The 25319-nt window shown below is 45.7% G+C and overlaps 1 protein-coding gene across 5 annotated transcripts in view; it reads right to left on the bottom strand.

Moving 5' to 3' along the window:
- Positions 1–2689: 2689 nt before the first annotated feature.
- Positions 2690–25319, bottom strand: part of stau2 (staufen double-stranded RNA binding protein 2) — a 71462-nt gene continuing 48832 nt past the window's right edge. For 4 of the 5 annotated variants that reach the window (XM_079292482.1, XM_079292483.1, XM_079292480.1 and 1 more), the window contains exons 14-15: positions 5187–5252; positions 2690–4152 (exon numbers count right to left, since the gene is read on the bottom strand). In XM_079292482.1, coding sequence (XP_079148608.1) covers positions 4117–4152; positions 5187–5252 — 102 coding nt within the window. In that variant the 3' untranslated portion in view covers positions 2690–4116. Of the gene's footprint in view, positions 4153–5181; positions 5253–25319 lie in introns of all 5 variants that reach the window. The other variant, XM_079292484.1, reaches the window with a different exon arrangement.

Here is a 25319-nt window from a genome sequence, read left to right as displayed (position 1 = left end):
AATGTGCATTCATGGTATCGGTAATAGGATTAATAATGTTAATAATGAAGATCAAAATCATATTTCTTCTATAGACTTGGCTTCCTGTTTGTGTGCTGAAGGCGCTTAAGTTCTGGGTAAAACAACCGCTTTTGAATGAATTATGAAATAGCTGTCACCAGTCATGAGACCCGAGGCCTGAATGCTTGAACTTTGTATTTCGTCGTCTGGCTCAGACAAACAGCCACGTCTCCAAAGCTTTTTAAATCCCGTCTCAGACTCAGATTGTAAATGCCAATTCATGTATTTGTCTAAAGACCAAAAAAAACAAAGAGTTTTCTAGAAGCTTATTAGAGCTGGTGAAGCTCTGACCACACAGAGAGATGTCTGTTAGTTACCAGCATTATGGTTTCAAAACCAGATCACGGGAGTGAATTAGGTTTCTTCATCTATTTTGAATGTGTCTTACGAATCCCAAATGGGGTCTGGGAGTCGAGTGATCCTCCACACATATATCCGTGTGGCAGCAGACACCCATCTCTCCACAGAACAAATAGATCTCTTGGTCAGCGAGAATACGTTCATCCTCCAGACTCTGATTGCTCGCTGCGAGCTCTTCGGTGCAGTGCAGGGAAGCGCGGAGATGTCAGGGCTTCAGCGCTCCTCTGCCGTGACTAATCGGGGCTGGATAAAGTTGCTCAGTGGCAGATTAGTTCTAATATGAGGGAGAGTTGTGCTGACAGATTCAATCCCTCTGTGTACCGAAGCAATCAGCACCAAGTGCAGCCACTTCCAGCTACTGTTGGGACTCCGTGTAGATCAGAAGGACTGCCTTGTGTGAAATAGCCCTTTATGCGCACACACACACACACACACACACACACACACACACACACACACAAAACAAGGCTTCTGACTCATCCAAGAAAGAAAACTATTAGGATTTTGGCTTGACTCATCCCTTGGTCATTAATCAACATCTATAGGATTCCCTGCACTCTTTTATCCTCCTGTTAATACAGCTCCAATTTAGAGGACGTCAAGGGGGTCGATGGCACATCATTCAGATGGAAAAATCGATGACTCAGGCATTTGCTGTTGCACGGCACGGACAAGCTCCACAGCCCCATTGATTTTGTTCTATTTTGGGCGGCAAGGTTCACCTCCCATATTGGCTGGTCAGAGCAAGGCAATTCATCTGGGGTCTAACACGGCCCCCCCCCCCCCCCCGAGCTGGTCTGCCGCTACCTGAACAAGCTTCTGGAATAGAGATCTGCTGCTAATGTGTGTGAACAGCCTTGGCGCTCCTCAATGGCTAGCAGATGTAGCTGCCAGCTGAGTCCATTAGTCAGCGAGGTTGAATTAGACACTGCCGCTGTCCCGCTCGCTCGTTCATCTCGCTAATGGGGGAGAGCGGAGTGGGGTTTGGTGGTGCAAACGGCGGTCTTGCGTGCTGGAGGACAGCACAGGTGGCGGAGGTACAAGTAAAAGTGATGGAATGACGCAACACAAGGGATAGATGAGGCGAACACACTCAATCCTTGTGATTGGTCCAGCTGAGTGGCATGAAGTTAGAGATTAGGTCTGTTTGGAAAACACATGTCATGTCATGACATGTCATGACATGACATTACAAAAGTTGGAGTTGTTCATTTTTTAAAGTTCAAACAGCACGAGTAAAGGACAACATGCAACAGTGGCTGTCCTTAGGAGGTATTTTGATATTCTGGGCTGCATGTTATACACATTTAACCAAGAAATTGTTGGTAAACCAGCAGATTGTCCTGCAAATGCTGCATAGGGATTTAAGTCTGGTGATATTCTATATTTTCGTAAATCCCAAGAAAAGACCAGTACAAATATACAACAATTGATCCGACTAACAAGTCTTGTTTCTGTAGCCAAAGCTTCTTCCTCTCTGAGCAATATGTTTCTTCATTATGATTAACATGCAATGCTGCAGGTCATTTTAAGTCAAACCACATACTCTGTCCTATTGCCATAAACACTGATTAGCATGTATTAATCCATGCTTCAAAACAGTCCGCAGGATATGCACAATTTACTCCAGATTGAGGAACATTTTCTAAAAACTTCAATGCCCAGCTGTTTTAATAAATTACTGAGCTTCTTAAAAAAACATCTTCAAAAAAAAATAAGAATTTTCTGTAGGAATCCGTGGGCGTGGGGCTGAGAGCCACAGACGATGTAGAAAAGTCAGAAAGCAGTGCGAGACGGACTCATGCAATATTAGTTTTGTAGTAGTTTTACAATTTGATCTTGACTCAAGGTCCCTTTACTAGCCTTTTCCAGAGCTTTCAATCGCATCAGGTGACCAAAGTTAGATACTTTGGTCATGTGAAGACAACTAAGTAAACCTTCATGACAAATGAGCAAAATGTATCCACAGTGTTGAAAGAACGATAAGAGCCAGTAAGTGGGCCTTGAGTTAAGATTGTTATTGTTTTATCTTTCAGGTTGTTCAACAGATGGCAGTGGGGGGGGGGGGGGGGGGGGGGGGCAGCCTGTTATTCATCAACACTACAGTATATGCTGTTGATGTCATCACCCTCTCATCTTCACTGACTTGAATGTAATTTTGGTTCTAGCTGATGCACACTAAAAGTGGATTTATTTAAGAAAGAGTGATAATTGCAGTTGTGTTGATACGTGTAAAAAGGAGGAAATGAGACACACGTTTTTTTTTCCCCACATGAACTGAGGTGTTTTTACTGCATTTCAGTAACAGCCTTATTACACATTGTACTCACAGCGAAGAAGAAGACACGTCCTCAATGTCAGTGAACAAAGTGGGCTTTAGGGAAGAGAGCCTGCGTATCGGACACAGGCTCTCTCCGCTCAAAAGACGCACTCCAGACAGAATGCAGGCATTAAAAGCACCCAATTGATGCCTTGGCGGGTCAATACAACACACACAATGGGTGTAGATGTGATCGACAAAACTGTGGGGGAGAGATGTGGGAATATCCACTGACACAAAATCACCGGAATGGAGAGGACTTTTTCATTCACTGGAGGACATGCAGTCACGCCCGTGAAAACTCTCTGGAGTTTGGACGTTTACTGGTAGCAGAGGATACAAACCACTGGCCTCTGTTTCTAGATTAAAAAGTGATACTGTGGTGGCCCCTTTGCCTCCGCTGTTGTCAGTTGATGCTCCAGTGATGCTATGCCAGTGTGGGGTCATGTTAAACGGGAAAGTTAGACCCTTCAGGAAGTAAAGGTTTGTCCAACCTTCCCTCCTGGGTGGTCGACACTTCTACTGATTACTGCGAACACCAGTTTTGTCCTTTTTGTCCACATGAAAAAAAAAAAAACTCGTCTTGTGTTGTTCGGAATATGATACTCTTGCAAGTCATACACATCCATATAGATAGATGAACTCTTTTTTTTTTTTATGTCAGCATACAAGGTAAGCTGGGTGACTATATATGAAGACAACTACAACTTTCACAGCACTGGCATTGGTTAATTTTAAATACAGTACTCAAGCATTGTTAGATAAGTAAAATAAAATGTAAAAAAAAAAAAAAACTGAAACATAATACCCCCGAAAAAATAAGCTACTGTACGCAAGTTGGTTTCTCCCCGAAAATGTTTCTTTTGTGTTTCAATGGCATGATGTACATATTTGTATTTAACCATACCAAAAGACATTTATCCAAAGGGAAAATTGTCTATGCAGTGTATCACTTTGGACTTCCCTTAATTTCATACAGTACCATGCATTTATCTCATTAGTTTGTGTTTCTTTTATTTTTTGTCCTCTAAATTTAGTCTGAAATCATCAATAAACATGTTAACATAGCGTTGTCTTCACATACTCAGGTAATGGGGTTTTAGTCGGTCATTTCTCGGTGCACATCCACCCTATTGCATGTTGACAGGTTTTGCAGGATACAGTGGCAATCGTGGGGTGGGGGTGGGTAGAGAGGGGGGGGGGGATTGTGGGTAGTGGGGACACTGTGGGTCGTAGGTTATGGGACTTTTGGGGTGTAGGGTGGGTGGGTTTCGTCGAGTTGGTGTATGCCGAAGGAGGGGTTCGGGGTTGTCAGCTCCTAGACGACAGCCTTTGAATCCTTGCAGACCTGAGTGGTGGTGCCTGAGTTAGTCTGTTTAATGTCCATCCTCCCTCCCACATGGTTCACTGGTCTGAAAACACAAATAGAACTGTGTTAGGGCAGATTTCATCAGTCACGCGGTTGATAATTTGTTCTCGCTGTTCCTCGGGAAGATCCCGGGATTGAAGTCCTTCAAAGTATGACAAGTGATTCTTGTAAAAGAAAACCGAAAGTGCTGCCACCGTTACTCGAGACACTTCAGAAGTCCTTGACCTCAATCTGTTCCACACCCAATGTCTCCTGTTGTGTGTTTTTCTTATCAGAAATGACTGTAATAACTGTGCGTGTTCAGAGAAAAGAAAAGCAGCTGACTTGGAGGAAATGGGTGTGTTTTCATGCTGGTAACTCCAGTCATCTGAAGCCTGATGACCAGAAATGTGTTAACAACAAGGGCGACTTAATGAGTGTTACAGACCAAGAGCGGAAATACCGGAGCTAGAAATGAGCGATCAACTGCTCAGGTGAAAGTGTAATTGCTACCATATTCCCCCCCCCCTCTCCTTTAATGATGACGTATTAAAGTTGTTGTAACACTGCAATTGTCTTTCCTCTCTTTGTGTCTTTCTGAAGGAGACTAAGGGCTGCAACAAAATCCCCTTGCCTAAACTTTTTTTTCCAAGGCACACCTATGAAAATACTCAAAATGAAATGCTTGACAGTGATTTCCTCCTCGGTCCTTCCTCCTTCCTCCCCTCCCTCCTCCCTCCTTGTGGAGGGAAGGTACGTGGAGAAAGCCATCTTTTCTGCCATGAGCCTTTGTCGCGATACCCATCATGCAAAGTGTTGAGCACTGGGAGGAGTGTAGTGCATGTAAATATTGTTGCTTTCCCCATGGAAGAAAAATGCTGAGCGGAAATGCTGAACGTGTGCGTGGGTGTGGAGGGAGCTGAAGATGGACCAGCCTGCAGCGCTGAGGATTTGCAAAAGAAAGCCGGATTGGCACAGACACACACACATCTGGCTCCTCACTACAAGCATCTGTCCGCCCTGATTGGCCGATTGATTAAACATCCAACACTGAGTGAGCGTCTGTCTGTGTTTAGCGTGATCCGTGTCCTACCGTACCTTGATGGGGCCATCCACCGGGTCCAGTCCCTGCTCCGACAGCTGTTTCAAGGCACTTAGAGCAGCCTGAGAAGAGAGGGAACAACAGATGGTTGATTGAGTGAGGGAGGAGGGAGAGCGGGAGATTGGGTGGGAGGAGAGTGAGTGTCACCCTTCAGCTGCTTTTCAAATAACACTTACTCTGGGAAACCTGATGCCAGCAGGACACTTTCCCTTCGTTCTCTGTTGTTTTTGGCTCCTCTCCGCTGACTGTTTGTCTAGCGTTATTGGGTTAACATTTCCACTTTATGTTTTGGCTGCTCTGCATTTTCCCAAGTCAGTCTGAGTGACATCTGTATTCTCTGTGACCACAGCTAAACATACAGCAGCAGGTCTGAAATACCTAAAATCATGAAAGGTAACGCAACACACGGCATCTTAACTGTGCAGCCCAAAACCCACACGAAATAAGTGAGAAAAATAAACAAGTGTGTGTACAATTGTTATTGCAAATTGGTTAATGACTTAATTATGTTCAATTTGTGGTTGAGAAAGGAAGCTTTCACTGCAAAATGAGACTTTCACTACCTCACACTATCAAGGAAGAAGCTTTGAATTAACCGTTTGTGGCACATTTAGTTTATAACCACAACCGGCCATGTGGAGCAACCTAATGCCACGTCATTAAAGAACTATATCCTATCTGTATTCCCACGAATTCACGCTACGTGAAGAATTCACCGGAGCCGCGTGCCAAGCCTCCATCACAAACGCCATGAGGTCATTTCCTTCCTGCTCATCGCCCGCCTGCCTGTGCCAGCGAGAGGGGGCTGCTGGTGATACGAGGAGGGTCCGGCCTGCTATCACAATATACGCAGCATGTGTTGGGAGTAAAGAGGTGCAGCGCAGACTGACACACATGCTATGTTAAGTGGGAACTGGGAAGATAAACAAAATAACAAATGAAACCCGAGAGGCGGAGGTGTGTTCGTGAATTTCCTGCACATTTTGCAACTTCTGAGGGCCGATCCACGCCAGAAGTGACAACCACCGGGCTAAACCCATCGTCACCGTAAAGGACCCCCCCCCCCAATTAATGTCACAAGCAGAAAACCACTTGCGGACCACTTCTCAAGAAGAGTCGTTTAAGAGATCTTAACCAGGTTGCAGTTCCGATCCTGACACAGATCCTTTCTCCATCCTAAAGATTGGCTCCAGATGTGTCTGCCCTCTCTCCCTTTCCCTCCGTCTCTCAGCTGCAGATCTCCATACCAACCGCTGTTCAAACACAGTGAATTACTCATTCAGTATCCGCGCAGTAAGAACTCAATCTGTTCTTGCGTTATCATGCTGTCTAACAAGGGGTTTAATTGGCCTTTCAAAGCACCACCAACCGTTTTAATTGCATGCTTTATAAATGTTTTTGTCAACGTGGGCTTCACTGCTTTCAAATGGCAGATAGTTAATTATGGGAGCATTTCCTATCATATAAAACGGGATGCTCTAAAGCACAGCAACTAAAGCTGGTGGAGAGTGGGACTAGCAAAGTTAATTCGGCAAATGTATGTGCATGAAAATGATTTATCTTTTGTTTGCATGTTTCATGTTTCTTTCGTTAGTCATGTTGAATTCATGCATTCCATCATGATTGTCGATTTTGTATTTTATTTGGGTGCATATTTCTACAAACTGAACTGAAACATTCTGATGCTGAAATGTCGAGTCCTCCCACAGTAGTTCCTAAACATACTGTATCGTCCATCTACATTGTAAATGATGTACTAGTAATACAATAAATAAGATAAGAGTACTGATGAATAGTACTTCTACTTAAAGTGAACACTGTTGAAAAAGAACAACTAAAAGAAACCCATTCCATCGCCTCTTAAAGCTTCACTTTATCATTATACATCTGGTATGAGAGCTAGCCTGGATGCCTCACACTCTATCACGAGTTAATCAGAGGCGAGATAAGGCATACGTGGCTCTGCTCAGTGAGATGAGTGAGATGTGACGACTGGCTGAGTTTACCTCATTATGGAAAGCCCACCAACGTGCTTTATTCTTATTAGTTATATCAGCTGGTGCTGACGAATTAAACTCTCCCCACAAGAATATCTGAACGGCAGACAGAGACGTCTCCATGCGAAGAACCGTCTGTATTTAAGTTAATAAGCACTTAAGAGGCATTTATCACGCTTTAATCCTGAGAAAATATAAATCCCGCTGTGTATCAACGTGTCTCTGTGGAATGCGATACATAGGAGGATGTTACACTCCGTCACCTGTGTGCTCACGTCCAAAATCATTTTCTGAGTGTTTAACTTCAGATTATGAGTAACATAAACCAGGAATCATAATTTATGACTGACAGGTGCAAGGGGTCAAAATCTGGTTTGAATCTATCAAATTGAGAAGAAAAAAAAAAGAGAGAGAGACTAATGCGCACAGGTACTGAAAAACGTGCAACAAAACAGTCGGACTGGTTTGAAAAATTGACGCTGTTGGGTTAATACCGAAGGCTTTCTTCTCCAGAGACCCAGAAATCAACTGGAGCCCCTCTAAGTCTGTAACAGACAATTTATGGTGCAATGTGTGTTTTTTTTCGCCGTGAAGATCTGACAGCCAGCGAGATTTAGAGCTTGAATATACTTGCAGAGATTTAAGGCAACAACCCTGCAGAACATGACAGCTGAGGGAATGTTCTCACGATTACACTGTTAATAAACATATCGGGACTCTTGATATAATCGTTTTTTTTATTTTTATATGTATCAGGTGTCATCTCACAATGACCAGGAGTGTCTGAAGCGGAAAAAAGTCATTACGATAAGAGGGGAAACCTAACGCAGCCAGATTAATCCAGGACACACGATCAGGTCGCACCTGATAAACAACAGGGACAGATCAATCAAAGTTTTCTCTGGTGACCAATAAATTGTAATCACAACCAACTTCTCCATAATTAGCTTTTGTTTGTTGTATTTATTCGGGTTTGGGATCTTTCTCTCCCTGAGTAAATAGCTAGAGCCCATCTGTTGGAGGGGTGGTGGGTGGGTGGTTGGTGGGGGGGGGGCGCTGACTGGAGACAAACAGCCATAAATCAGAGGCTGTGGCGGTGGCAACGCTGCTGATATACGACAGGCAGGCAATGAGGGCCGTGGCAGCCGATCCCAGGGCCCGGCAGCTCAGCGAAGGACACAAGAGCCTAAGACAAATACTGGGGCTATCTGTGGAAATGGCAGCCAGTGAAATCATTATTTTTCTAATGAGATAAGTTGGCCATCGTTAGAGGCAGCCGCTACACTGATGCATCAACACCAGAGGAGTGTGTTTAGTCTGAGGCCGAGTTACGCAAGGTGGTGTTCCATCTCTGTCACGGCACAAAGGGAGAGTACGAGGTGGGCGAGGAGACAATGTGCAGAGAGGATGCTGAGTCACTCACAAATGGGAGAGGAATGGAATGGCGGAGGCTTTTGGAAATGATGCGTGGAACTGAAAACAATGTTTCATTGGCCACTCACAGCTTTACCAAATCTGAAGGCTGGGTTAAGACAGAAATGAACTAGTTTGTTTCAAGTTTTCTCTTATCATGTCTGAAGTGGTTCAGAATGGCCACACTCAAAAAGTTATCCTTCATTGAGCTTTTTAAACATGGGTATAATGACACGTCTCCACTGGAAGGTATTCATAGAGTTGTGTAGAGAATGGAAAAAAAAAGAAGCTGACCAACCATCCACTGCATAGTGGAAGCTTCAGACCAACATTAGCACTGTGTCAAAACAAACAAACCTGTGCCTCATTCACTTCAATGAAACCACTGCATTGGCACAGCAGGGGGGGCTGACACAGGGGGGCTCAAACAACAAAGTGCTGGGTTGTTTAGCAAAAAAAAAAAAAATTAAACCTTTTGCCGCAACACAATTCATTGTCATCTGGAGACGCAAACATACCTCGTAATGAGAACGGCATTATGTCGTTTTCACCGAGCATCCTGGATCTCGCGGATCATCTTCCCGCCGGTGCCATCGACAGCATGCCCGTACTAACGCAGCCCTTAGAATGTCCTGTGGAGTACTGAAGTCGCCCTCATCACTCCATCTTCACCTATCATTCCTCAACACAACTTTAGATAACAACCCAGCACTCTCCATCAATCCAAGACTGGGAGCCAACCTGAAGCGCCCCACAGACCACTTGAGACATCCATCTATCTATCTAGCTGTCCCGAGTTCAAAGGCTTCGGACAAACAGCGGTCCAATGCGATGGGGACCGAGGAGGATCTGTGACCGTGGCCGAGCTTCCTGATGCGGATTGACAAGGGCGGATCATTTTTCTGGGCCTGCTGCGCCCTTAATGGTTTCCCCGACAGAGGCTTCGCTTAGGTCAGCGGCTTAGCCAAACAAAGGGCCCGGTCCCTCAGGAGTCCCTGGCACCGGCCTGATGGATCTGATGGATCGCTGGATCACACTGACCCTGACAAATCAGACCCCTGTGTCAGCTCTCTCTGCTGGACTACTGGGTTCTAGGGCATTAATGGAGACATTATGGGGAACGGGTGGCTGGCCGAGGTAAAGGTGTAAACAAAAAGGAGCAGAACAATGAAATGTTTGGTGGGAAAGGAAGCGGAGAGAGGAGGGGAAGGAGGCTTCAATTCTTCGATCTCCATCACTTCACCCTCTGGCCCTAAGCAGCCATCAAAGACAACCGGGGAGGTCCTAATGAGGTGAAGACCACCAGCACATCATTCACTCTCACATACTTGGATCTCTTTCTCTCCTCCCACTCTGAATCTTCAGAGCAGGAGAAGAAAGAGAGACGCTAGCCTAGTTTGAATGTTCTCTGAGGTTTATCAGATCAGATCCTGCCTCTGCTCTGCTGGAGGCCACATGAAAGCACAGACACCCGCTTAAGGTTTAACCCGATGACCCAATCTCAGTACAGTGCGGTATGTCCCTCCTCACCTAGCAGATCCAGACTCCCAGGGCGTTCCCCGGCTCTGTACGGACCAGCTGGACTCTGCTCTAATCTCGAGGCCAGGCTAAGAGCATCAGTGGCAGCCTCCCATCGCCGCCTTGGTCCTGCATCACTGTCTAAGTCATGTGTTTGGACGTCTACATTATCTGAGGCAGCAAGACGCAGGAGAGAGGGAATGCTTGGTTTCTTGTTCAGTATGGCAGGACTGGAAACCACCTCTTAGCAGCTCTACAGGTGCACTACAATAGATGCACGTGGGCCTGTATACAAATATGAAACAAAGAGATAAAGTTTGGACGGCTCAGTGGTGTTATGTTGACGCATGCAAGTCTACTCTGCCTGAAGAGTATATCACAAATACTTCCAAAACAGTTTCTTTTTTAGAACCGGACACGACGCGGGGGTGGACCGACCGCAACCCAAGCTACCCGCTTTTGTACAATCACTATTGATCCTCTTATTTTGCAATAAGATGCTGGCTGGCAGGCCTTAACAACACTAGAAAGAGTCAGATTAATGTCGAGTGGCTGGCTCCGAGGCGAGGGGGGGGGGGGGGGACTTGGAACATGAAGGGGATGCAGGACGGCTGCTGATGAGGATGATCTAAGGGACTTCCACTAGACTAAACAATGACCAGAGTGGATTTCAAACAGGGTGTTTTACAGTCAGGAACCTGGGAAGTTGGAAAAATGAGTGCCCCGTTGCCAGAGAAGTTCTGAAGCTGATATATTGTTCTGGAGAGGGCTTGTTCTGTTTTCAAAAGGCCACATAAAAACCTTGACAGTGCTCCCTCTTTCTGCGCTCACTCCCCCAAAGCAGAAAGAAACATGAGATCCAGGGAGGAGAGCACCCCAGCCCATCTTTTTGTCCTGCGTTAACCCCGTTGTCACGTCACATCTTCCTCTGATGTTCACTAAATTATTTTAAAACGTTATCTATTGCCGATTTTCCTCATCTCCTTTTCCTCAACTTTTTTCTTCTTCTTCTTCTGTCAACTACTCTCTAACTTCTTCTCATCCTTTGGCTTTCGTTTCTTCTAAATTCTTTTAATTTTCCTTCTAGCCACATCAAAACTCTGGACGGGGATCACTGGAATATTCCCGCATAGCTCGTGGAGAACACCTGTGTGTGCATGAGCGCTGGCAGCTGATGCAGTCTTATTTGTTAATGCGGTGTGATGTGTACATGGATTCTTGAGTAACTACAGAGGAAATGTATTCGGATCCTCTCACCAAATCTCTTCCTCACTCTCTCTCCAGATTTCACATCCTCCTCCACATCAGAGGCATTGATAAAAGAGGCAGTGTGTGTGCCCGTCGGTGGACGAGCTGCAGCCTGACATTACCTTAATTCTTCGGAAGGTTCACGTCTCGTGAAACAGTGTAGCGACTGAGAACGTTGCACAGCTGAATAAACTTCTCTGTGAGGAAATCTATTTGATTTCTGCATACCTCTCAGTCATGTGTGCATGCCGCCACATCACAGTGATCGGAATTCCGACAGCGGATGGTGTGTGTGTGTTTGTATTCAGGCCCGAGATGAGCGCTGGAGGCCTGCTGAGCTAAAAGTTAGCAGGGTAACGGCTGCAGGGCTCCCCAGGGGAGCGAGCCTTCGCTGACATGGGAAGCCATAAATAAGGGCCCAGGGCGCAGCGCCATGTCATGCGTCATTTGGGCCGGAGAGGCCTGCTTTATCCCCCTTCCCATCGCCGAGCTGCTGAGCATGGCACCTCCTAGGGCGTAATACAAAACATATGGGCAAAAGGGCGAGGAGCAGAAGCACCTCAGCATACCAAACTCCTGCCTTGTCAGCAAAGCTCCTCGGAGGAAAAGCAGATACAGCCGAAGACGGCCTCTATGATAACACTGCGCTCGTAATAGCCAAAAACGTATTAAAACACCTCAAAATCATTGTTAGCAAATATATTCTTATGACTAACAATTCATAAATTTAGAAAATATTCAAACCAATGTCAGGATAGTACAAAGAAAGAGGAGCTGGTTTACCAGTTGATCTTCCTTTTAAAGACTGATACCAGTGAGCTGTATGTGTGTATGAGGTAACGCAATAGGTCAGGAATGAGTAGACAGTGGCGAAACTAGGTAAGGATGAAACTTTCCCTTTTCATCAAGAATAGAGACGATGACACATTTTCATCATCTCACAACCTCCCTTTTCAAAGGAATCTGACACCCACAGGAAGTTACGCAGTGGAGCCTATATATGCTCGCCCTTCCTCAATACGGCTAATTCCAAGGCTGCTGATGAATCGGTGACTAAATACAGCATGAGATGAGATACGGGGCATGAAGAATGCATTGGTGATGGGACTGCTGCCTGTGAAGCTATTGGGTGTGAAGAGAACTGCCTCAAGGCCAGTGACTCACCAACACGACTGCTGACCGACGGACCTGAATGAGGAGGCCGGGTGGACTATTCCTTTATGACTCATCCTACGAACCACAACTATTTCATTCACAATTCACGCTTCGCCTGTATGGATGACAACGTCGCTTCTTTATTGTCTATAAGTCATGGAACAGATTGAAGATGCTTCCCACATAGGGGTGGTCAAAGACATCATCAAACGTTCACCTCCTGGGCTACCGGTAAAGTCATGGTGGGAGATTTGGGAAACATCCATCAGACTGTCCTTCCGTGGTTAATGTCGGCTTCCTTGATGTTTCCCCAGTGACTTCCAAAGTCAGCGTTACATCACCTCATCTCCACCTGCAGAGATCCTCGTTTCTATGCCAGAGGGAGAAGCTTCTATCATCCTGAACAATTGGACTCGAGTTGCTTTAGGCGAGGCACAGAAAGCGGTGGGAAGAAAAGCCAGCCTTCAGGCACTCGCTCTCTTATCGGCGGAGAGATAGTCATCGGTCCAGAGGGGCGTCCCATTTCTCTCTTTTCTGCACTTCTCTTTCACCTAATCTCCCTTTTCTTTCCACTTTTCTCTCCGTGTCAAAGATCGACCACATGATCCTTTTAGCTGCTCTTTTCCTGCCAATTTACATTGTCCTGAACTCGAAGTGACAAACTCATACGGTTTGCTTGGTGATGGAGTGCACAGCAGAGTTAAAGTGGGCAGCGGTACAAGCAGAGGTTGGGTGAGGGATGACAATGTGATGGTTGCTGCACGAACAGAGGCAACTACCTTGTCCGTCTACAGCATGGAAGCATGGGCAGCCCACTCCAGAGCTCGGATCCAAGGTCTCAATCACTTCCCCCCTATTTGCATAGATAATAAACTTAGTAAAGATACAGCCGTGGGCCGTATCGATCACCAGTGAGGATATCGGCCTGGATGTCAAAGAGCATTTTTGGCTGTTATCAGCACTTCCTTTCTAAATTGGAATCCAATTAGTCCTTCATCATTCTCTTCAGGGTAAGTGATGGAAGCTAAAATGCCGTCTGTATTAAAAATGGTCCTAAATGAAGAGGCGGATCTGATGAGTCATCAGTGCAGCAACTTCACATTACAGAGTAGTTTTTGCTGGTTGTCTTGAGCTCAGAACCTCAGTGTGAGGTGGTTATGCTTGAAACGAAGCAGGTCGTGCAACATGTCCGAATATAATGTCGGAATTCCTACATCGGAAAGGTACGGGGGGGGGGGGGTTCAGACGCTGCATAGTGATCCCATGAGCACTCTGTTCGATTTACAGAGGAGACATACAGGTGTGGAAAGGCCAAGAGGAGGAACGTGGGGACGTAGTATATGAAAGGGTTAAGATAAAGGGTGAGGGGCTAAGTGTCTTACTGTGACAGCCGCCAGCTGCATGCAATAATCCCCAACTCTCCATCAAGAGCCCTTTATATCTCCCTGTCAGACACAGCAGTGTGTCTGAGAGAGAGTATGGCCGGTGGACAAGGACTCCAGTAACAAGAGAGGACCCGCAGTCAGACAGCGTTTTACACCTTTTTCCTCTCGTCTCTTCCTCCTTGTAGCTCCCCGAGCTCCTTTTTTCGGCGTTGACTTTTAATCACCTCGTACACATAAGGGACATGCCAGTAAAAACCTGTTACTGTGTCTTATAATTTGCTATGGAGCCCCACAAGGCCCGTGACTGTTTCTCATTACCCAGCATGCTCGCTGGGCCAATAAGATATGGATGGACATTTTGTCTTGTGCCTAAATCCCCCCCCAAAAATACTGAGAGGGGTCTTCAAGTCTGTGTGTTAGAGGGGTCGATTAAGACCCACTACGCCTAAGGGAGCCCTTGAAGTGTTATGAAAACTCTACTATGTTCCTATGGTAACTGGCGGTGTGTACTCTGAAGACAGATTATGTTTTAGGCATGTTTGCTGAAAACAATAAATTCCAGCATGCTTACATCAAGAGGCTGGGTAAGGCTGGTTCTCTGATGAAGAGGTCCAGGAGGCCGCACTAACTAGGTAAAGATGGAACGCGATGGGGAAAAAAACCTAACGCACACTGAAAGCATGTGTCTTTTAAAAAAATGTTAGCATAATGCCATTACTGAGTTAGTTAAAAGCCGGCAGGCCTGTCACAAAGTGTTAAAAAACAAAAACAGCAACAAAGACATTGTCCTGGATTCAGTCTGAACACAGAATGGCTGACGTGATGAGCAGACGTGCAAAATAAAAGCACTGATACATGATCTTCTCCAAAGCAAAGGAAATTAAATGGTGTAGCTTCCTTCGAGTGTCCAAATTGTTTTAAAAGCTGTGGCGATGTCAACCCCGTATACTCTCAAAAACATGCGCGCATTGCACCGGCGCTACAGTTTCCCGCCGGGCACAGTACAGAGGCTATAACCCATTATTAGGCCGTGATGCAGTGATTTTATCCACAAAAGGAGAGAGAGAGTACTCAAAACCTCTGTGGGCAAGGGTTTTTACGAGCCACCTCACACATTTTAACAGACAGTAAACACCGGGAAGGCGGTGCGCTTTAACGCGTGATTAAGACACAGCTAATTAGATGGCGGACAGTAAAACTGTGAAGAGAATCGTAAAAAAAAAAAAAAGGAGCGTAGACGGGGCCGAGCGAGGGATCAGGTACAACGAGCAGACGTTTAAGCCCGGACACCACAGGCCACTGACAAATGACCGAGCTAGGGTTTCTCTTCTCTGCGGTGAAAATGTAAATAGCAGACTCTCTAATGGTAAAAAAGAAAACACACACACACACACAAGCCCCCCCATGTCCACCATCCATCCATTCTTCTCCTCCCTCTCCTCTTATGCAGTGGTTGGTCCCATGAAACAGGGGTCAGGGGACTAATGGAGGACCTCGTGGCCTTGTGTGCCTCTGGAAACAACCCCCCGCTCCCTGCTCTCTTATAAATCAAGCGGGCTTCATTGAGAGTGGCAGAGTCCTCTGATGTCCCAGCCATGTCTCATTTCAAAGTCCTCCTGAAGGCTCACACGGTTCCACGTTTACTCACTGGGCACAGGGGAGATGTGCATGTGGGGGTGAGTGCGAGACTCGAAAGAAAGAAATAAAGACGGACGGCAAAAACAAGAGCGTCGAGAAAGAGAATGTGTTTGGGTTAAAAGAGACGGAGAGGGAAATTAGGAATAGAGGAGATGTCCCGGAGGACAACGGGGCCTCTAAAACACATGTTTATTTAGTAACTATGCTGCATTAGAGCTCTTACTTGAACGCGTGGACAATAAATCACACCATATTGGGAAAGTCATTACACCATCACAATGGGCACATGTGAAAGTCGTGTAAAAATGCCTTCCTCTGTTGCACATGTTCAGCTTACGAAGCATCTATAGACGTGCAATCAAAACATCATTCCCCTCCCTTCATGGTAAAGTGAGGTGTGCGTTCTATACAAGGATACATGATGGCTGAGATAATGCCGCTCTGTGTGGTTTCCTCTTTAGTCTGTGCATTCGTAACTTTGCCAGATGAGTTACATATGGATTTAAAAATGAACGCCCCCCCCCCCCCCGCCCCGAGTACAGGTTTTGTTTCAGTCTTTCAACACACATCCTCCAAATGACGCCGAAAGCATTTAATCAAAACCATGAACACATATAGACGTCTATGCAATCAGTATAATTTGAAAAAAAAAAAGACAAAGGTTAGTGAGTTAGAGTATATCGGGAATCCTTAAATGGAACCTTGAGGGACACCGTAATCAATTATCATTGTGTTGAACAATGGGCCCCCAGTGCCTACATTGCCATTTACAAATTGTGATGTAATTTCTGGTGAGTATCTTCAAATGCTTTGTATCTATAAATCTATACAACCTCAGCTAAAAGGTTATGCAAGTCAATAACCCATAACAATATAGAAAAGTATTGAAATTGTGTCATAAATAAAAAAATAAATAGAAAAATCGGATTACTTTATCAAATTTGAATAAATAAAACACAAAACATTTATATTATTCTGAATGTAGAAACATGAAAAAAATATGTCTGTGTAAACGAGCTAAATAAACCAGCGGAGACATCAGGAAGTCACTGGTTCCAGCACATAACTCCCCGTAAAGACCTCATGTCTGTTTACATTTTGGTTCATCCTTCAAAAAGGGCCAAACTAACAGTTAAATACATAAAACGTAAACCGTGCAGCTGAGAGTACAATATAGTACAATTTGTCCCATCACTAGATCATATTCCAGATAAGTGCTCGCTGAATCACTGCAGGCCTCTCCGTGATAGCTGTCACATGCAACAGGAGAGCGAGCACAACTGCCTTTCGCTCAGCTAGCTGGGGCATGAAAAAGGAGAGTCGACCTTCCTTAAAATACATTAAAAATGCTCTTCATCTCTTGTTTCACTTGCCGCTGCAATTTACTCCTCTCACATTTAGGTGGTGACAGTGTGGTTTGTTTAATCTTCCCTTATCGCCTTCCAATGCAAAGGGTTGGGCTGAAATTTGCATGTAAAACAGAACACAAGCTGTCACTTGTGACTTTGTTTACAGAGGAGATTTGGAAGATCATGAAGATACTGTTATGAGGTGGGCACACACACACACACACACACACACACACACACAGTTTACTTAAACCACAGGAGTGTGTGACACCTTCGTTGTAACTGGTGTTAACCCCCGACGTGGCTGTTGTTTTGAGTGTTTCAAAATGTCTGCTGTTTGAGGCCTGAAAATGCGTTAACATCCAGATGAGAGGAAGGTGGTTGTGGTGTAGGTGGGGGGGGGGGGGGCAGTTAGGGTTTGTGTGTGTGTGGTAGGGGGGGGGGGGGGGGGGGGGGGGCTCAGACAGACAGAAAAACATTCCCCAGTCGCTACGCTCATCTCCATAACTCAGTACGCAGCCACGGAGCACTGATCCTGACGTGGGACATTAACGACCCGACTCCCACCGCTGGAAGCGTCGTTACCTGCCGGTGAACAGTATGGGTCATTTAGGGCCCAATTTGTGACTGCCGTGAAAGAAAGGCTCCTCTTTTTTTTTTTTTTTTGAAAGGCTCATCTTTTTTTGCCTCATGGTTGCAGTTAGGGTTAAATAAATCACTTGCAGTAACTCTGTGTCAGGCAGGAGGAGGCCTCGTCTACGGACCTGCCAGTGAAATCTGAGTTGAAGGCTTGTAATTTCTGAAATTATAAATTAAAGACCATAATCATATCATGTACGATGGAAATCAAAAACAACTTTTACAAACAAATAGCCTCTAAGCATCTGAGAGATTGGATTTCATTAAGTCAGGGAAGCAACAAAAGAGTATAATTACAAACAACAATACAGGTCATTGTGCAGTGTGTGTACATGTGTGTGTGTGTGCATCCCTGCAATTACTGTCAGTGTGTGATTTGCTTTTGGAGAACTCTATGATGATTCACTCTGAGAGGCTTTTAACCACAAGACGTGTCACATATCAAGTTAAAGGGCTTTTTAAAATCCAGAGCTTTTCCCCAAGAGAGTTGCACAATCGATGTTTGACGCATTGTGCAACTTTAAAAGTTGGACACGACTTAAAGCATCAGGATGGTGTCCTCAGGAGCTGTCGAATAGGGGACTAAGCAGTTTGACACACATCGCCGTATCAGCTGTGTGTAAAAGTGAATATTCCTCTCATAAAGAGGAATATTCACGACGGCTCACTTTTATATCTTTGCAGCAAAACCTCTCACAATATACAGCCTTAACATTCCTCGACTGCAGTAAAGTCGGTATATTAGGACAATGAAATACAACAGGAGACAGGGACACTGTTTGCATAATGCCGATGAAATATCAACCTTTGTGGAGTGGAAAGCTAACCGCGCCGGCGTTAGAAACGGTGTTTTCTCCACAGGTGACATATCTCACATGTTGTCACTGGGAGATGGGCACAGGAAAACGATGAAACATCCGGCCTTTATCTTGGGGACCTTTTCAGCGCGGAGAACTATCACTCAGTATCAAATGACATTAAGATAATGAGCCAGAGACGCTACAACAGAGCGGGGATGGTAGCGCGTTAGCAGCCCCGGCTTGCTTATGCCTCCCACGGGGGTGATGAGTGACGAGAGGTGTGATTAGTTGGGAGACCTTCATCCGCGCCAAATATGCGCGTGTGTGGGAAATCACACACGGAGCTTGACAGCACCGAAGGTTGCAAGGCCACTGCTAAAACATCTTGGTCCTCTTAGCATGGAGGTGATAATGAAGGTAACACCTTTGGCTGCCTCAGAGCGAAAACCCTGGTCTGACAGGACCCAGGGAACAACAGGGAGGGAGGACAATTCATTTGTATACATTAAAATATATAGATATAAATTGTATTTTCTGTCATTTATATTCTTTGACAATTGATTAGAATGATAATAATAGCTCAAATAAAAATAAAACTTGTGGATATGGTTGGATAAGTGTGTCACATCTCAAAGCAGCTTTTAGAGAAACTCCGCGTTCAGGATTTTAATCTCAAATGGCAGGTTAGGGTAACACCATCTGTCATGCTCACCATATATTTGAGCGTCTGACAATTTTACACATCTCTGTCAACTTAAAAGGGTCAAGTTTCTTTCTAGCACATACTTTACAAACACGTGCCAACAGGCTGGAGCACAGACGCAGTCGTTTCAGTTTTGTTTCGGCCCCGACAGCAGTTATCATCCGCTATCAACTGCTTAGCCGGCACTTGTGGGTAAACACCGTTTCTTGTGAGAGCGACCTGCTTAATCATCCTTCAAAGCGGGTTCATTTCTTTAATAAGTCACCGGTAAGGTTGTAGAGTGGCGATTACGCAGCACTCAAAGCATGAGTAAGCAGTGGGGGGGGTTGTTGCAGGCCTAAAGGCTCTGACACACTCGGTCGACAGTCGGCCATCGGTGGAGCGTTTGTGGTCACAGCCTTTGCGGCGTGTACGGCACCGCTGACACTATTTGGCCTTTATCTGCGTCTTTTCGGCCGTTGGCTGTAGGCTTTGCGGTGTGTACGAGTGCAACTTTTTTGGCCAAGACAAAAAGCCACACTCTGTCTTCGTTGCTGCGAGTTCTTTGATGTCTGTTTCGGTGCGTTTCTCTATCTGTACTACACGTCAGTGCTGAGTCACACTGCTCATGCAACATGAAACTATTCTCACCGTCTTTACACAGTGTGAACAGTTCCCTTTTTAAAAACCGGTTGCCAGCACGCTCTGGGGATTAGTCTCAATAATAAAAAGATGAGGAAAGAGATGTTGCTGTTGAATATTTTAAATATCAAATTCCATTGCTTTGGGCACCACAAACAAAACTCTATTCATCTCTGTTGCATCGGGCTCAAGGAAGAAACCTCAACAGTGGAGACCTCAAAACTTAAGCAGATTAAATGATCTGCATGGAGAGACACTGTAGCTGATTGAACCGACCCTTTACCTGGTGCAAAAAACATTTATTGAATAAAAGGTTGATCTCGAATTTTGATATTCGACTTTTACGTTTATTTTTTTAATAATTGATGCTTACAGCTTTTTAAGATTGAAGATTTTTTTAATTTTCTCCATTTTGTGTAATTATAAATTAAATATCCTAGTGTTTCTGACACGCAAGACTTTCGGAAACTAATATGATAAATATTTTAGCATTTTAGAGAATGAATGATTCATTTATTCATGAATGAACACTGGAAATGTTGGTGACGTTGTGACTGTGACGGTCGCACCATAATGGAAAAATATGATTTAATATGAGAAGAAAGACCTCAACAGCGTACAATTGTCTCCTTGACAGTGTTTATTCAACTGATGATTGTCTGCATGTTTTCCCCTGTGCTGCTGCAGTTAATCTCATGGCTTTTACTTTAGAATTTAACTCAATCGTGTTGAAAGAGATATGAAAATGTGTCAAGGTCCGACCTAGTAAGTGATCCGAGTGCTTACTCAGACACAAGACCAACATGTTCAATTTACATCACAAAGGGGCCATGATGTAGTTCTCTAAAATAGTACAACCCTGTGACTCCTAGTTTTGCTTTCCTTTCAGATCATGTCAAACGTAAATAAGGCTCAGAGTGTTTGCATGTGTGTTACCCCACTGTGTGTGTGTGTGTGTGTTCAGTTCCACACCATGTCAACCCTTAATAGACATGCTGATGTTCCAAGGGGCCACTTGGAGCTATCAACAAGTCCCCTAATGGGCAAGTTCATGTTTATTCTCTCCACACTGGACGCCGCTTCCCCTGGTGCGCGAAGGAAAAAAAGATAGTCACATCTATCTCCCATTTTCTCATTCCCTGTCCTCATCAATCTCCTGTATCCCCACTCAATCAATTTCTCCCCAGTTCCTCTTCGCCAGTGCCCCCCCCCCTCTCTCGCTGCCTCTCTGGATCGTTTACCACCTCTCCCTCCTCCTCTATCATTCTTTCACTGCTCCTCTCCTCTCTCGTCACACTCTAATCTCCTGGTCTGAAAGGTGTTTCCTGAGGAGGGCACGCGGGAAGACAGACGGGAGTGATGGATCGCCCCGTGGATGCTTCACTTTGTCCTCTCCGGGGCGGAAACAGGGTGGGTTTGGGTAAGGGGAGCAGCAGGGGCCGGGGTGGGTCTGACAGAGGGAGTGCTGGGTGAGGTGGTGTTGGGGAGGGAAGCAAGGTACCAGCGCCTTTGAAAGGTGGTGTTGAGGGGGAGCAGCTAAGGCCTCTCACCTAAGTTAAATATGATATGCTTTGTTTTTACACTTGGCAGCACAGTTCCCTGTTATTCTCCTTCACATAAGTGGGAGTTCAGAGGAAAAACTAAAAACTACGGACGTACATCTACGGATGAAATCAAACAAGTCTTAGGTTTGAGCTTCTAGTTGTCTCAAAGAAGCCTAAATGAAATGCTGACACACCAGAAGGCTTAAACATCACAGAAGGAAGGTCTTCAGTGTAGTCACAAACGTCTGCTCCATATTCATTGAAAACTTTCAGGCCACGTCAATGCAGTTGAGGTCCCACTCCCCCCGTTTTTCTCCCCACGCGGTGATTTAGGATACGTCCAGGTGCTGTGTTTGGCTTCACAACACTGGCACATAAAGAGGAGACGGCCGAGACGGATAAGAAGGGAGGAGAGGCTGTCCGACAGCTGCCTGGTTGGGTAACACTCCTGCAGGACCCCCCTGAGAGGAAGCCCAGCCTGGGGCAACGTCTGCGCCCCCAGTCGGGAAGGAAGACTTCAAACACGAGGCCTGTGCAACCTCCACCCCTCTCCTGCTGTTCCCCCTGAGCTCCACGGGGGATCCCTGAAGACCATCCCAGCAGTCACCACACCATGAATCAGCCATGTCTGTCTTCTTGCTGTCACTCTTTTTAGTGTCATTTATATCTATTTTCAACAAGACAAGCGAATGACGGCAGGAATGTGTGCAACATATGAATGGTTGTACTCCTCGCCACTGGTCCTCATTATCACTCCCCGATGGCCCTGTTCCTTCATCCTTTGTGTCCTCATCGGAACTCTGCTGGCAGCCAAAATCCACATACCAGGGTACAAGGTCAGATGCCCAATTAATTTCAGCAGAGCTGTCCAGTGTTGTGTTCCTGTAAGGGAGAGGGGGGGGGGTTGTGTAACCTGAAGGCATGGTACAGTGCGAGTGTTTGTGAATCTGGCCATCATAAGACGATGAGAGCAAGCATGTGACCAAGTGGTGTTTTGGTGAAGTGATGTCAGCCGTGTGACAAGACGTTTTCACACGGGGAATCACAGGACTATCTCAGGGAAGGCTGTTCGTACACAGGCGATGGGAAACTTGAACTTTGCTTCGCGAGAGTACGAAGTACAAAGAGAAGAGGAGAAAACTATCATTCACGAGCACACCAGAGACACACCGAAGAGCAGACCTGGTGCAATTCACGAAACAATTAAAAAAAAGTAGGCCCTCATTACCTGAAAGCATGTCTAAAACACATTTTAATCCCGATACACTACGTTCAACATGTCACATCAAATCAGCCAAAACGTGCTTTTGCCGGATAAAAAAAAAAAAAAACCCAAAGCAGCCACAGCTGAAAATGTGGGAGAAAGGGCCTCTGGGAGCCGGGTTGGCTCAGCTGAGGACAATATTGCACAAAAAGCTACCCCCCCCCCCCCCCACACACACACACACACACAGACAGACAGACACACACACACAGCCAAACACACACAGAGTCTGGTGGCAGACAACAGTCACCCTGTCATCTTCGATTGCGGGCTGCTCATGTTGGACCAGCGACACCTTCCACACAGCTCAGTGGGCCTCGGCCCCCCTGGTGTCCCGCTGCCGCCACAGAGAGGACTGCCAAGAGAGTTACTTCAGCTCCGCAGAACAAACACAGAAATAAGTCTGTCGAAAAAGCATCTAGCGCTGTCGAAATACACGTCTAAATATATCCCACTGCCGTGGCCTTAAATGCGTCCTTGTAACTGGCAGACATCGATCGCTCGAGTGCGGATTTAACCGAGCAAAACTGATACGGCCTTGAGAGAGTTTGAGCAGCGAGCGAAGCTGGACGTTTGCAGTCACGGAGTACCTCATTTGTTGTTAGTTCGAAGGCGCCTCAAACAAAAAAAACCAGCAGCTTCATATGGGAACTGAGAACACGAGACAGGCGTGATATAAAACATTCAAAAAGCAGGCTTACACATCGTTTGCACCATGTTTTTATTTGTTCAAAAAGCTGCAAACGCTGTATTTTATTAAATACAACATAGTGTAACCTCAGGCTGAAACTATAAGCAAAACACCTTCGAGCCAAAACATATTGACAAACATCTTTGGCTCCAGGCGAGTTTCAGCTATAGCGTAGCAGCCTGCGCGCTCACATGTGTTTGGCAGATGGCACCGAATGGATGGCACATAAGGTCAGAAAGAGCACTCAGCTGTATATCTCTCACACATACAGGCCCTCCAGGAATGTCCTGCACAAGGCCAAGGATTATGGCACCGCGGTGTGTGTGCAGCCGCTTCCGTGTGTTTGCACTTGCTGATGAAGAGCAGGCCAACGTAGGAATTACGCCGACACCACCTCTGCTCTCGATCAGTTGTGTTTACCGTTCAACAGAAGGCTACGCGGCGGTTTTACTCTCAGATCACCAACTCTGTCGCTTTAACATCTGATCCAGTATGTTAAAGTTAGACGCCTCCATTTGTGTCACTGGTAATGCTATTTACGAGTTACTGGGAACTATTATTAATTCATACTTAACATTTGTAATTCTACCCGGGAGGGTTAACTTTGAGTTTAAACCAAAACAAAGTTTGTGGCGTAATTTGAAGAATGTCGCTTGAACCATTATTTACAGTCAACACGCTTACTAGTGTTACGACTGCTGCCGTTCAACAGTGAACCTGATTAACTGATCGGGTTACATCTCTTCTTTGCTCTGTAACAATAAGTGAGAGGTTGTGGCACCGTGTGTGTCCTTTCCTGAAGTAATTGTTTTAAACTCATTTCACATGGAGGCTAACCAAGTGTGATGATCAATAGCGAAGACTCCTTTTGTATTCACCGCCCGACATGTTTCTGTCACACCTCCGATGCCCAAAAACAAAGACTAAACAACTGGTAGAGACTCGCTTGTGTCGCCAAATAAAGACAAAACCACAACAAAACACAAAGGCACTGTGAGAATAATGTCTCCTTCATTCATCATGGGCAGAGAGGTGTGCGGAGGATTTCCTTTGGCTGTTGATCTTTATCAATCGCTCTGGTCTACCCGACATAAACCTCTATGACGGCGCAGGAAATTCCCACAGAGCTGTACGATGAAACACACCGGACGCATTACCGTGTATGTCCGTGTGTACGGGTGCCAAGGCCAACATGTGGAATGAGGATCACGTGGATCTCCTGTGAACTAATATTTGGCAACTCAGAGACACGACAGATCGATCCGATCGGAGGGGGAACCGACACAATAAAATGACAGGTAGCTCTACGTGCCTTATTAGTACGTCGACAACAGGCCCATCCTCGCAGCCAGCAGTATCCACGCAGCATCACGGCAAAGTCGACCCAACGTGCGACGCCTTCAGGCCTACTTTGTTCCGACAAGTGTTGGGGTTTTGGGGGGGCTGCTGAGGGTGACCCCTTTATTGTTAGTTGCTCCCTTTGTGGTCATACTCCTCACTGTACTGAGAAGGGTAAAAGAAAGGCCTTCTCCAACAGTCGGTCATGCCCCAGTGCTCCTGGCAACAACAGGTCCCGAGGACGCAGACCTGCCTGGCCTATATTGGCTTGGCTCTCAGCTAGTGGTGGCGGCGCTAGCCCCGTCAGCTGTCCCATTCAGGGCTGGGCCCGGCTCTTTATTAAAGCTTTGAAGACTGTTTAATAAAGGGGCGTCCCATGTTTAGGTGATAGAATGTAAGCAACGGGTTTTCTGCTTGGGCAACACGAGACAAAGAGCCTCCTGAATATGGGGAGAACGAGAGAGAGAGAGAACGAGAGAGAGAGAGAGAGAGAGAGAGAGAGAGAGAGAGAGGAAACGAGAGAGGGAGGGAGAGAGAAAGAGGTGTACACCACAAGTTTTTTTTAAGGATTACTTTGATGAATTGAAAATCAGAGAGAACTGGCGGCAGACGCTTGTCAAGGAGAAATGCAATGAGTGGTAATTATCACAGGTGGTTCTGACGCCCTGGTGATTAATAATAAAGCCATAGAGCCGAGGCTTCTCAGTTAATTTAAGTTAAGGATGAGACCCATTCATTTTCTAGTTTTACTCAAGATAATATAAAGTCCTTTCATGTTTTTAAAAAGAATTAACTGTGTACTAATACAGTTAATTATTCAACTGTT

The sequence above is a fragment of the Melanostigma gelatinosum genome, assembly GCF_949748355.1.
Source record: "Melanostigma gelatinosum genome assembly, chromosome: 20".
Lineage (NCBI taxonomy): Eukaryota > Metazoa > Chordata > Actinopteri > Perciformes > Zoarcidae > Melanostigma > Melanostigma gelatinosum.
This window is presented reverse-complemented; position numbering and strand designations above follow the sequence as displayed.